The 13,008-nt window shown below is 27.7% G+C and overlaps 1 protein-coding gene across 1 annotated transcript in view; it reads right to left on the reverse strand.

The window, feature by feature from the left end:
• LOC129984733 (diacylglycerol kinase 1-like) overlaps nt 1-13,008 on the reverse strand; it is a 618,611-nt gene that overhangs the window by 49,595 nt on the left and 556,008 nt on the right. The window contains exons 15-16 of the mRNA XM_056094680.1: nt 12,884-13,000; nt 4,426-4,524 (exon numbers count right to left, since the gene is read on the reverse strand). Of these exons, the coding sequence (XP_055950655.1) occupies nt 4,426-4,524; nt 12,884-13,000 (216 nt within the window). The remainder of the gene's footprint in view (nt 1-4,425; nt 4,525-12,883; nt 13,001-13,008) is intronic.

Below are 13,008 nucleotides of genomic sequence, written 5' to 3' on the forward strand. Positions count from 1 at the left end.
GCGTGGAAAAATGTCTCATGAAGAATAAATGTTATGGCGAAAAGCAATAAAGCAATCCCTTCTACTTCTGTTTTATATTGTCATTTATTGATTTTTTTTTATTAAAGTGTTCCAAATTATGTATGTTAATTCGTGATAATTTCACTTAGTTATATGATTAGAAACCTTCTTTTTTTCTACATATGAAAAAAAATAAAGCAAACAATTATACTGAAATATTTAGCACTATTTATACTCACTTCAGTTTTCAAACGTTTAACGCGCTTCCAAGAGATTGTAATAATTTATCTTAACGCACCATATGGCATTGTCTTGTGTTTTTTCTTTACTTCCTTGTATAATATAATCACTCTTAATTTATAGTACAAAAAGTCGTATATCAAGAATTCTACTTTATTAAAACATATTAGTCGGCACTTCTTTATATTGCCAGCATCTGAAAGTTCGCAGCATGGAGGACTTGCCATACGTTGGCGATGTAAAAGGGTGCCGACTAGTGGATTTCAACCAGATGAAATTTCTCACATACAATTTTTCGACGATATGTAAGTTTCCCTTCTAAATTTCCTAGAACGTGAATGTGAATCGTATATACTTTATGTATTGTGATGACTTTTTGAAAACGAATTACAAAGACTTTCAAATGCATCAATATAATAAACTCTACCTTACATACAGCATAGCTTTAAAAAGACATTACCAATATGAATAGTATAGCTGCAGCTTATCTGCTTACATCAGACAAGAATTAAATCGACATGCTTTATTCAGACCAATTAAATAAATACGTAACAGAATCATAAAAAGTTTATAAACCCTCGAAATCTTTCGAAGTGTGAATAGCTTGCAAAATTAACTACGAATATTTTTGGCCAATATAATCAAGTAAATGCTCATCGAATTAAAGAAATAATAAATATCGATTATTAATATATATACATTGAATTAATTTATTAATGTTTATTTTCAGTACGAAAAAGGATTTTAAAGTGGATCTTTGATTGTTTATTGAAGATTTGTATTTTTCCCATCCACAAAAAAAAAAAACAAAAAAAAAAAAACAAAAAAAAAATGAAATTTATTTTCTTGTTGCAGATATGAAGTATGCTACCAAGCATTATTAGACGTATATATATGTCTTTAACAGTTTTATTAAGAAAGGGGGGAAGCAACATTGCGTCTAATACTTGTAACGGTAAAATATGAAAAATTTGTTGACTAAGTAAAACTGCACTCATTAATTTAAAAACTAACGCACTAGACCTTACACTTTGTAGTCTTCTAATAGATTTCTAGGGTTTATTGCACACGTCGAGACAAATAACCCTTGAATACAAAAGAAGAGATCGATAATTATAGGGGGTTCGAAGTTAGGGAATTACGTTAAAGAAAAGTATACACCAGATAAAGTACACATCTCAGGTTTAATGGAATTTAAATTATTAACAATACAATGTGACTACTTCATGAAAAATATTCATGCATTTTTTGGAATTATAAAATGTTTGCCATTGCCTGAGTATATGCAATTTTAAATATTCTGTTAAATATATGTTTACACTTTATCTGATGTATCTACATATTTTATTTAATTCTCTGGCAAGGAAGCGCCTTACAGTGGTCTATTTTCTTTTCGAAATCATCCTTTGTTCTATTGCTAGAATTGCTAATCATTATTTCTAGACGTTTGACGTGTAATTCCTGCCCATCCAGTATAATACAACAATTAACTCTTTGCACTAGGATGATGACTTTCACTCACAATTCAAGACGGTGCATCATTTTGACGTTTTATTTATTTATTTAATTTTGATTATTAAAAATATTTGCAGAGTGGTAAGAAGTAGCAAATCAATTAAATAGGAGAGTTCAACTCAAAACAATAATATATATATATTTTTCTTAGAAATAAAGAAGTCTTTATATTAGGTGAATAATTATGCATCGAATTACTTTTCCGTGTAAAGGGTTAATATCTAGAAAAGGCAGTGTTAATTTTTTTTAATTGAGAAAAACACTGATCTCAACATGCTCATTTTATATTTGCCAGTTCCACAATAATGCTGAACTAATATGCAGAGAATTTTTCTTGCATTTTGAATTGATTTTATGATTAAAATAATGGCATTAGAAAAGAGTTTCTTTACCAAATCTCAACTTTGGTACAAAAACTGGTTTTAGTATATAGAATTTATTGAGTAAAAAATGAATCGCAGTCATATAATAGTTTTAATATTATTATTTGAGGGAATGAATGTTGAATTCAGAAAATATTCGATTTCTCTAGAATGCCTCGGCTGAATTTCTTAAATTCTTCAATGTTTTTAATTAATATGTTACCGACAATTTTATGGAATATTTGAATTTTTTAAAACTGTTTCGGTGATAATATTTTTATTCCATTGTAATTTTAAGTGCTTTCTTTTTCATGAATTTTTTGGAATAAAGACTTTTAATAAATGCCATTTCCGCCAAACATTGTGAGCATCATTGAAAATTGCCTTATTGAATTTTGTAAAACTCCATTCCAACAGGATATCTTTAGTAAATAATTTAAAAAAAATCTCTATTGCCAAAAATGAACATATTCTAAAGTATAAGAAAACCCTATTGCCAAATAAAAGTCGTAGATAAATTTCAAAAGATTTCTACAAAATTACCTGTTAGATTTCTTACGGAAGATATATTTGGACAATTCTTTAAAAATTTGTATACTCAGTATTTAAAAGCGATTGCATGCAAAAAATGAAGTTCTAAAATTATTTTCCAACATAATCTATTTTTCTCATATCGAAAAATAGTCCATTTGTCGACAACAAATAATATCCGTATATTATATATATATATATATATATATATATATATATATATATATATATATATAAATTACGTGTCACGTTGTTTGTCCGCGATGGACTCCTAAACTACTTAACCGATTTTAATCAAATTTGCACACCGTGTGCAGTTTGATCTAACTTAAAAGATAGGATAGAACTTTTTTGAATTTTTAATTAGAATTTTAATTATTAATTAAAAACTAACTTTCCCGCCAAAACAATTTTTCATTTTCCCTATTGCCAAAAGAGTACGACTTCAGTTTTTTTCCCCAACAGTCATGAGGCTAGGTTTAAGATTTTTCGGCTGATTATTTGAAACGATTCTATTTATTTTCTTAATGTTTGATGCATTCAAAATTAAACATTCTTAATGAATCGATCTTTCAAATTCATTCTTAAGTACTTTTCAATTAAAATAAAACAGAATAAAGGAAATTAAAAATTTCTAATCTGCATAGCGTTACCCCAACTGGCGTAGAAAAAGTCACGCATTTGCGTTACCGTAACTGGCGTTGAAAATTCCCGCATGCGAATTGTGTTCTGATTGTTGACATGACAACCATTCTCAACGGATGATTTAAATTATTTTTAGGTTAGTTGCATGTTTTTGTAATTAAATTGTATTCATGTTAGTTATATATTTTTTTGTATATGCTTATAGTTTTAAGTACATCGTTTTTTTAGTTTTTTTTAACCTGTTTTCAACCAATTATTTTAAACGATTCGTTTTATTTTCTTAGTGTTTGATGCATTTAAAATTAAACATTGTTAATAAATCGTTCTGGTCACAATGAATCTGAGAATATTTTGTTGACAAATTCTTGAAATATTACATAAAATAGGAAAGATATTCTTTAGTGCCCATAAAGTTTAAACGCTCAGTGACTGTTTTCAGTAATCATATTACAAAAAAATACTTTGTTTCAGTAAAAAATATTATTATATTAATTGCAGATTAATCCTTTCCACTTTAATTTATTGTATAAATTCTACGGGAACTAACAGAAGATTAGAGAGATACATATTACGTTATGACTGAAGGCGTTTATAATATTATGAGAGAATTATATGACTATCAAAATTTGAAGTTTAAAAATATTTTGATGAAGAAGCTATTAAAGTAGGAATTGCATAAAATATTTAATTATTAAAATTTTAACGAACATTAAGATTGGAAAACCGGCTGGTCGCCAAAGGCGGCTAGTATATATATATATATATATATATATATATATATATATATATATATATATATATATATATATATATATTGTCTATTGTCTATACTATCAGTTCTATACTATCCTAACAGATCTCAAATATTAGTTTTGATACTGAATACACGTATACATTATAATTACTTTAATAGTATCAGTTTTGACCCATTCCTGCCAAATTTCAAGTCCCTTTCTCAAAACGCTATATTTTTATAATGTGAAGCTTAATGTGGTATACTTATGTATTTAAAAAAATAAGCACTATTTAACTAAAAACCACCAATCGATTTCATTATAAATTATACCGCCAAGCGTTTCTTAACATAAGGTTCTTATAAGAATTTCGATTAAAATTCATTAAAAAAACTTACTAAGACTATAGGACAGATGCTTGTGGGAGGTAAGATGTGATCCCTATGTTCTCCTAGTGTACATTCAGGTTTTACCTGAGAGGCACAATGGTTATGAAGCTGAAAGAGAAAAGCACCAAAGCTTGGATCCAAATCTTTTATAAAATTTAACAATCTACGCCTTTGTTTCGGATGAAAAGAGTTCAGTAAAACAACAAACACAATCGTTTTATAAGTAGCTAAATTTAAACTAAAATCATTGGAAACATTCACTATATCAGAAACATATTTCCTATGAACCCATCTGCACTAGCATTTACTTTTCTTTTCTGTGATACAGTTTGAATTATAAATATTTTATATAATTATTCGTGTTACAAATCATGCATAATTATTCTTTTCTGTACCACAGAAAAGTTTTCACATAATTTTTATGTCAAGAAAATCATTCCAATTCAAATTGTATAAATTAGCTTAAAAAATTTTCGTGATTTTCACAGCCACGATAATGTTTCAAAATTTGGCGATTTTCGTCGTTTTCGTCAGATAAGACGGATGCCACCGTCAACAATACCAAACATCACATATTATAAATTAAATGCAATTAAAATTCATTAAGTGGCACTCCTTTCAAATTGCCAAAAGGTACTGACACCAAAAACAAAACTGCATTAGCGACTTGGTATCGATAGACAATACGAAGAAATACCAGGTAGTAGATTTAAACAACTTTTAATTTTTGAGATATGGCATTTTGCTCTGTAAGCGACAATATAGTTCGCCAACTTGGTGCATTTCAAGCCAAAAGTTTTGCTTCGCGACAACTACCATAGATCTAACGGATCATTACATTTATGATACAAATGGGTTCATCTGGAAATATATTTCGGCATTTCAACATAATATATGCCAAAAAATTTATCAAGCATTTATAATCGAATAAACATCAATAACAATAAAGCTAAAGGAATTTTATGGTGAACAGTGAACAATTTCTAAAAACGAACATCAATACTTTCTTTAAAGATTCATTTTCAAATTAATTTAGTAGAACATAATAAATGCACCACCACATACACCATTCAACATAGAGAACACATTTAAAAAAAGCCACTGTGATTTTTACATTGATCGGTAGCACAGAAACAACTCAGCACATAACGAAAGCGGTTAAAACAAACTAATACAAAAAAGATCAGATCTGAGAAGTAGAATTGAATGCATTTGCACTTCAAAAAGCCATAAAAAATATAACACTGCGCTGAAACAAGAAAGGTACCGATTAACAAGTAAATTTGGAGGCAGTAACTCAATTAGTACATTCCATGCAACTGAAAAAGAAGATGCATGCGACACACTAGCAGATTTTGGAGGGGGGTAAACAATCATTCTTAAGACAAAACTCAGACAGAAAAATTCTTAACGCACGCCTACATTCGGATTATTCATTTTTTTTTTCAGCCGTGCGCTGTTCGTAAGGATTTTTCAAGCTTTTAATTCATAAGATGATTTCCTTCGGAAACTTTCCAAGGGAGAATTGCATTACCAGTTTGTCAAGCATTTACTACCAGAGAATCTGAATAATTGAAATACTCTGTCATTTGATTTGGAAACGTATTCTTTATTAATAATAGCCAAATTGAAGACGAATAGGGGGTCATCTTTACATTTATTTAAAAATATTTTTCAAATTTTTCAATGTCTGTCATGCTATTTATTTCCTTAAGTAATTTTATGTATTTTGGAAATTCCAGATAAAAAAAGCGATTCGAATAGCAATTCCCTTTGATATAGAATGAAAAATATTCGGAAAGGGAATAGTTGATTATCAGAACAAAGGACAAGAGGTGGATGCAGTTGATCTAGAACTTAGCCTTATAGGGGATTGTGAAGAAAATACTTATGCGCTTATATCACGTTGCAAGCCAAATAATAGAAAAAAAAAGGCAGCAAACTAAATACTGCTACTAAGATGGAAAAATACCTTTGGAAATCTAATATATAGTCTATTCAACATCATCCTTTGTAGGAAGCCACCTCAATTTGTTTATGATTAAATTCTTTCATTAATATATTCATATAGGCCTCAAGTTTTCTTTCATTAAAATGTTTCGTATAGGACTAAAGCTTTCTTTCATTAATATGCTTATATAGGTTATAAGGTTTCTTTCATCAATATGTTTCATATGAGTCTTAAGCTTTCTTTCTTTAATATGTTTCTTTCAAATCTTAGATTTTTCTTTCATAATATGTTTCATGTAGGTCTTCACTAAGAAAAAAGAATACCGTCGAAATAGAAGACGTGCTTATAAACTATTCTCACTTTGTTAGAGCAAGGTAGATGTTTCAGTTTGAATGGATTTTATAATAAATATCTTGCATTAATTAATTTTATTCACTGAAATGTTTCGCATAAGCTTTAGGCGTCTTGAATATATTTCAAATAGGGCTTTGGTGTTTTTGTTCGGTTATACGTTTCATGTATGCTTTTACCAAGAAAAAACAATATCTAGGAAATAAAAGATATGCTTCTCAGCTATACTCTCTTTGCTTTAGTTAGGCAGACCTTATAATTTGTATGGTTTTACAATATACATCTAGTGATGAATAATTTCTTTTAGTAATATGTTTCCTGCATGCTTTAACTGATTTTTTAAGCTTATTTTATCATGATCTTCTTATTTGTTTGAATCATTAATAATGATTCAAAATGTAGGAAAACAAATAGCAATTTTTTTGTTATCAAGTAAATCTTTTATTTTCAAAGTCTATCTTAAGAATTCAAATGTGTATTCAGAAGTGAATTATCACTAAGCTTACAATAATCGTTGCCTGTGTCTGTTTAAAAAACATGGTGGCAATAATCAACGACAGCAAATGAGGATTGCCAACACATCTGCTTTTGTAATAAAGGAAATAAGGTAAAAAGGATTATAGATATTGCCTGTTTAATCCTTGTTATATGAGATCCTTGGTCTGAAAATTTACATTTTAAAAAAATTAAGCGTATCAAAAAGTAAGAATTTTTAACAATTTTTGTAGTTTAGTTTTATACAGCAATTAAGCATCCATCCATTTTTTTGAATTTCTTAATTTTGAGTTGAGATTTATTAAACTTCGAATGCTTCTGATATATAAACTCGATTCCTTCTTTCATTTTCCATTAATACGTGGTTATGGTTAGAAGAAAGTTAACTGACTGAAATGAATCCAAAAAATTTTTTTTAACTCTAGAAATATTCTGGCAGAAGATTAATGTGAGATGAAGGCGAAATATGTGAATTGAGAAAAATACTTTAATGGATTATTTTTATTTTCAAAAGATATTTTCTTTTGGGAATTTTGGAATTTAATTGCAGAAAATAATTTTAGCCCGTTGAATGCCATGGGGATCACCAGTGACGAAACCAGAATAATTAGAAACATATACTTCGTGTACATTTTCAATGCTTTAAAATTTTTTAACATTATCATCGTTATTAAAATAGTGTGAAGAAATTAATGAAATATAGAATATGCATATATAACAAGCGACTACATTTCAGCGGAATGGGGTTCACCTGTGATTTCAATAAAATAAATGCATTGCAAATGATTATACAAATTAACTTGTCTGTATTAATAAGTGTTTCACCAAAATATTCAACGCATAATGAGAAATTTATGCTTATCAGGTGGGAAAATTATGTGAAATTAGATTAGCATGGCATTCAACTTGTAACAGGAAACACCTTTGACAATTACCATAAGGCAATTCGCATATGTACGCTTAATGAATAGAAATTTAATCCTTTCTTGATTCGAAGAAAATCTACCCAACAAACTGGTAATGCATCATTCCGCCAATATAATGCCAAAACGTGCAAACGCGTAAAACGGTAAATTGCAACAATAAGTTGCGCAAGTAACGGGCATAATGCAAAGTTATGAAACAAATGCTCCACAGTGCATGCAAAACATATACATATATGCATCAATACGGATCGGTAGTATATGGATGTATGCAGGCTACGATACCAAATGGAGTTTTCCCCTCTGATGGAAATCAATGGCCTGTCGTCTCGCGTCCATTCTTCCAGGGTAGAGTTTGGAGAACTCATAAACTATACGACTTGTTCGACAACTTTTGCGTCATCAACCAAGTTGTTGAAAAGTCGTATAGGCCATGGGCCCGCTACAAGGATCTCGCCTTGTAACTTCTTTCTTGTAGTCCCAAAGCCTTAAAAAACTAGGTAATAACGAGAGAGCCAAAAAGGCACTCTTTTGTGGCGATTGGGTATTGAACATTCAATAGCAAAATCTAAATTCCATCTTTACGGCACTAATACTGATTGATAAAAAAGTGGAAGGAAGCAGGCTACTACCCCCCATATACAGTTAGACGCGAACGTAGGTTTTAAATTCTCATAGCATGAAATAATCCAGAATGGCATTAAAATAATTTGATGTTAAAATCTGTAGCATAAAAAATGTTGTAGCTATACATGTTGCGGATATAGATAATTTTTCAAAACAAAGATTGCAAAACAATAGATAGATATGAAAATAAATCGAAGAAGATTGATTGATTAATCTAAACAGATTGGTAGATTCTAATTTCCTTTAGAAGCAAAATAATAAACAAAATCAATTTCATTTATATAAACAAAATAATAAACTATCTTAATGATAAACACAAAATAATTTCATTTAGAAATTCTTAATTATATATGGTAATGAAAGTTCTTCAATTTTCATTAATTATAATTTGTTCTTTTTAATCATAATTATTAACTGTACGCAATGATGTACGTATTATAACGCAATTATAATAAAATGGTTATTGAAAAGTATCTTTAAATCCAGTAATGGAGATCAGTGCCTATCATTCAATGGTACGGAATGCGACTTTTTTGTTAAAGTGGTATTTGAGTAACTTTGAGGAATTAATCGTCTAAAAAATATATGTTTGATATGCAAATGTATTTCTTTTCATATACCAGCCATTTCAAAATGTATAACAGGTTTTAAATGTATATTATACAACTTAGATGAAGTATACGGAAATGATTAAAATCTTGACTAAAAGAAAAAAAAGTACCAGTAAACTGTTACCGATGACTTTCACGCTAAATGTTTTGTAGCCAAATTGTGAATTTCCAAATATAAAATCATCAGTGCTTTACAATTTGTAAAAAACGAATTGGTAATTACATTGTTTTCTTGTTGAATTTAAGATTGATAATCTGATAATAAGCTGTAAGTAATATCATCAGTTTAAAAGTTCTATATATCTTTAAAGAGAACAATGTGGAATAATTAAGAATGTTTGAAGAAAATGATAAACATTCTTTCCTCTCGTAACCCTAAGAAACCAAGTTTTCTTTAACATGATTAACGTTTATAGGTTGGCATACTATTTGTAAAACAAATGGCTAAAAACTATTCCTAACACACTATAGAAGAAACTATAGGACATAACAACTACCGCATTTTCCAAATATTTAACTTACTGGACAGTAGATTTTCATTAAAAAAATGGCTATTTAAAATTTTAATTTAAAATCAATTGAAATGTCAAACTGTTTCATCAATAACTTCAGAGTATATCAGTTGAAAAACTATTTTTACACAAATTTAAGATTCAAAAAGAAGCTTTTAAGTGATAGCAATTTTATTTTGTATATTTATTCTTTAAGTATAAATTTGAATATACTTAAAAATAGAATATTTTTTATTGTTTGAATCATTAGTTAATGTGCATACGTGCCTTTCATTTATATTACATCTTTTTTATTATTTGTATTTCTGGCATATGTTTCTGAAATTTGTTATTCATTTAAGATATGTAGAAAACTTAAGGTGTTCTTATATTATGTGTAATTTTTATATCCAATTATAGTTTTTTAATGTTTCAGCTTATAAGTTCCAAAAGCAATAATTCCATACCATTATAATGCATGAATTAGGAGTCAAATACATTTTTTGACACCTGTTTCAGTGATTAAGGCGTCAAATATATTTTTATGTGCTCGTTATCGTTTCTATATAATTAAGAGCACATTTAAAAATAAAACAAAGACAAATAAATCAAGCCTAAAACGCGACTATGCCATGTTTTGGACTAGGACGTGGAATCTTTTTTTTTCTTTCAGTTTTTTTTTAGTAAAAATAAATGAGTCTTTGTGTATTTGATACCAGCTGATCAATCCGATTTGAGATTCAGGGTTGAAGCAGCTGTTGAGTTAATCATGACAGCTGTTAGCTTAGATGTCAGCTGGTATTTCAATCGTATTAGGCACTATTTGAGATGAACTCGATAAAAACCTTGACTTGTGCTGAGCGGCTCACATTAAAAGCTTCTTTTTGTAAGAGTTGTTGAGTTCTGTATGGTTTGTTGAGTTTTCAATATAAATCAAAATTAAGAAGTATTATATTCTTTTAAAACCTTGTTATTTGTTTTGAAACACCTGGCATTAATGTATTTTCGAAAACTACAATCAAATGTACTTATATAAACAAAATTTTATTGAAATATTCTTTTTAAAATGAAAATTATATTTTTAAAATGTTAAATTTTCTTTTAAAGGAAAAAAATGTTTTATTAAAAAAGTGAATTTATTACTTATCTATACGATTTTCAGAATTATAATTTCGAAACGAAATATATGCTTTCATGATTTAAAAAATAATTGGGAATGTATTTTATTTGGATAATTTATAGTAAGCTAAAAATACTCTATAAAAGCCTATTATTTACTCTATAAAAGCTTATTCCAGATATCATTAGTAATACTGGATAATATATCATAGAGATTTAAAAATACGCGAAAACAGGAAAAAGTGTGTTTAGAAAAAATGGGGCAGTTATTTTGAAAAATGGGGCAGAAATATAAATGATTTAACCCAACAGATTGTAATTTTATTTAAATAATTTAGCTCTATATTAACTCTTTACATATGTAATTTAACCTGAAAATTGAAAATAAAGGAAGTCGTAAATATTGTGATAAAATATGTTATCTACATTTTTAAAATGTTGCTAAGAATTTTTTTTCTTTTATAAATATAAAGGCAAAGTGTCGGATTGCTTTCTGTAGCATAAATTTTTATAGAATAAGTTTCATCTTTCTTTTATTTGGTTCTTTTATCGCTTAGTTATTAAAGAAGTAATTAATTAAAATATCGCTCTTTTAATCCATTGGTATTTCATATTACTAAACATTTTTTAGAAGGTTAAACCTTTTATCTTTGAGACATGCATTTCTGATTTTTAAAGTGCTTTGTAATTTTTTCTTAATTTGAGGTTAATTATTTTTTATTATGTAAGCGAGGCAATTATTATTTTATTTTCAAATTTTTGTCTTTTCTAATTGTTATTTTTAAAAGTATTTTTTATGAATCTTGAACATGTTTTAATTTATCACAAATATTTATTGTAAATAAAGGGAAAATAAGCTTATTTCAGTCATCAAATTAATTTATTTCCAAAAGATTCAATCATATATTACAATTAAATTTTAGGATAACGTGTACAGAATTTCACTATCAAATTCCTTGAAATATAGTTATTCTAATTAACAATATATTATTATAATATTAATTACTTGTCATTTTTTTCATTCTATCGTACAATTCGAAATAATAAGCAATATATTAATAAATGTTCATTTGTAGTAGTGTACTGTTTCTGACTATTAATATCTCAAATAAAAAAAGATTTCATAATAAATCCTACGGAATGCCTTTTTTAACCTTGTAAAAGCGTTTGTTTTTCTTGTAAATATGTATAAATCATATAAGAAATAATAAAAAAAATATTATCCGAGTTTTAAATCAATTTAGAATAATTTAATTAGAATTGTTTCATTAAACAATTCTTACTCTTAGACCGAAAAACAATTAATAGAAGTTCTTTTTGTTTGAATTTAAATTTAATTTAATTAATTGTTTGAATTAAATTTAATTTATTTAAAAAGGAAGAAATTTTAGTAATTCAGATATGCATTACTGCGTATAAAATTTAGGGGATCATTTTTCTTAAGGTATTAAATTTGATTTTATTAATGAATAACTTCATATCAAGTCTAATAAATTATTGAAGTTGCAAGTTCAAGAAAAAGAAAGAACGCATTTTGGCTTCAAGATAGACAACAAGTTTTGTTTCAATCAGTTAATATTTGATTATAACTTTTAAATTTTATATTTCATATTAAAATACATTTTTGATTCCAGTGAATTACGAGGTCTTATATTAGAAAATTATTTTTGAAATGCATTTTAAATTTAAAAACCATTAAGCGATGACGAAAATCTGTTATAAAATTTTCCAAAATCAATTAAAAATCATTATAAATCAATTTTTTCCCCGCATTAGTTCAGATATCATAAATACCAATAAAGTAACACAAATACATGACATTAAGCACAGCACAAAACATAAATAACATCGCAACATTTCACTTCATGGAGTGGCAACATATTAAAAAATAGCACCTACAGTCATGTGGCACCAGCGACAGTGAAGACCAGTTATGCCATTGTATGATTTTATGGGTTTCTTGCATTTGCTGCATTTTCCTGTACAGTTTCCTTCCGTCCAGTGATGACTTAAAGTCTGAAAAA

This window comes from Argiope bruennichi, chromosome 9 (genome assembly GCF_947563725.1).
Source record: "Argiope bruennichi chromosome 9, qqArgBrue1.1, whole genome shotgun sequence".
NCBI classification, from domain to species: domain Eukaryota; kingdom Metazoa; phylum Arthropoda; class Arachnida; order Araneae; family Araneidae; genus Argiope; species Argiope bruennichi.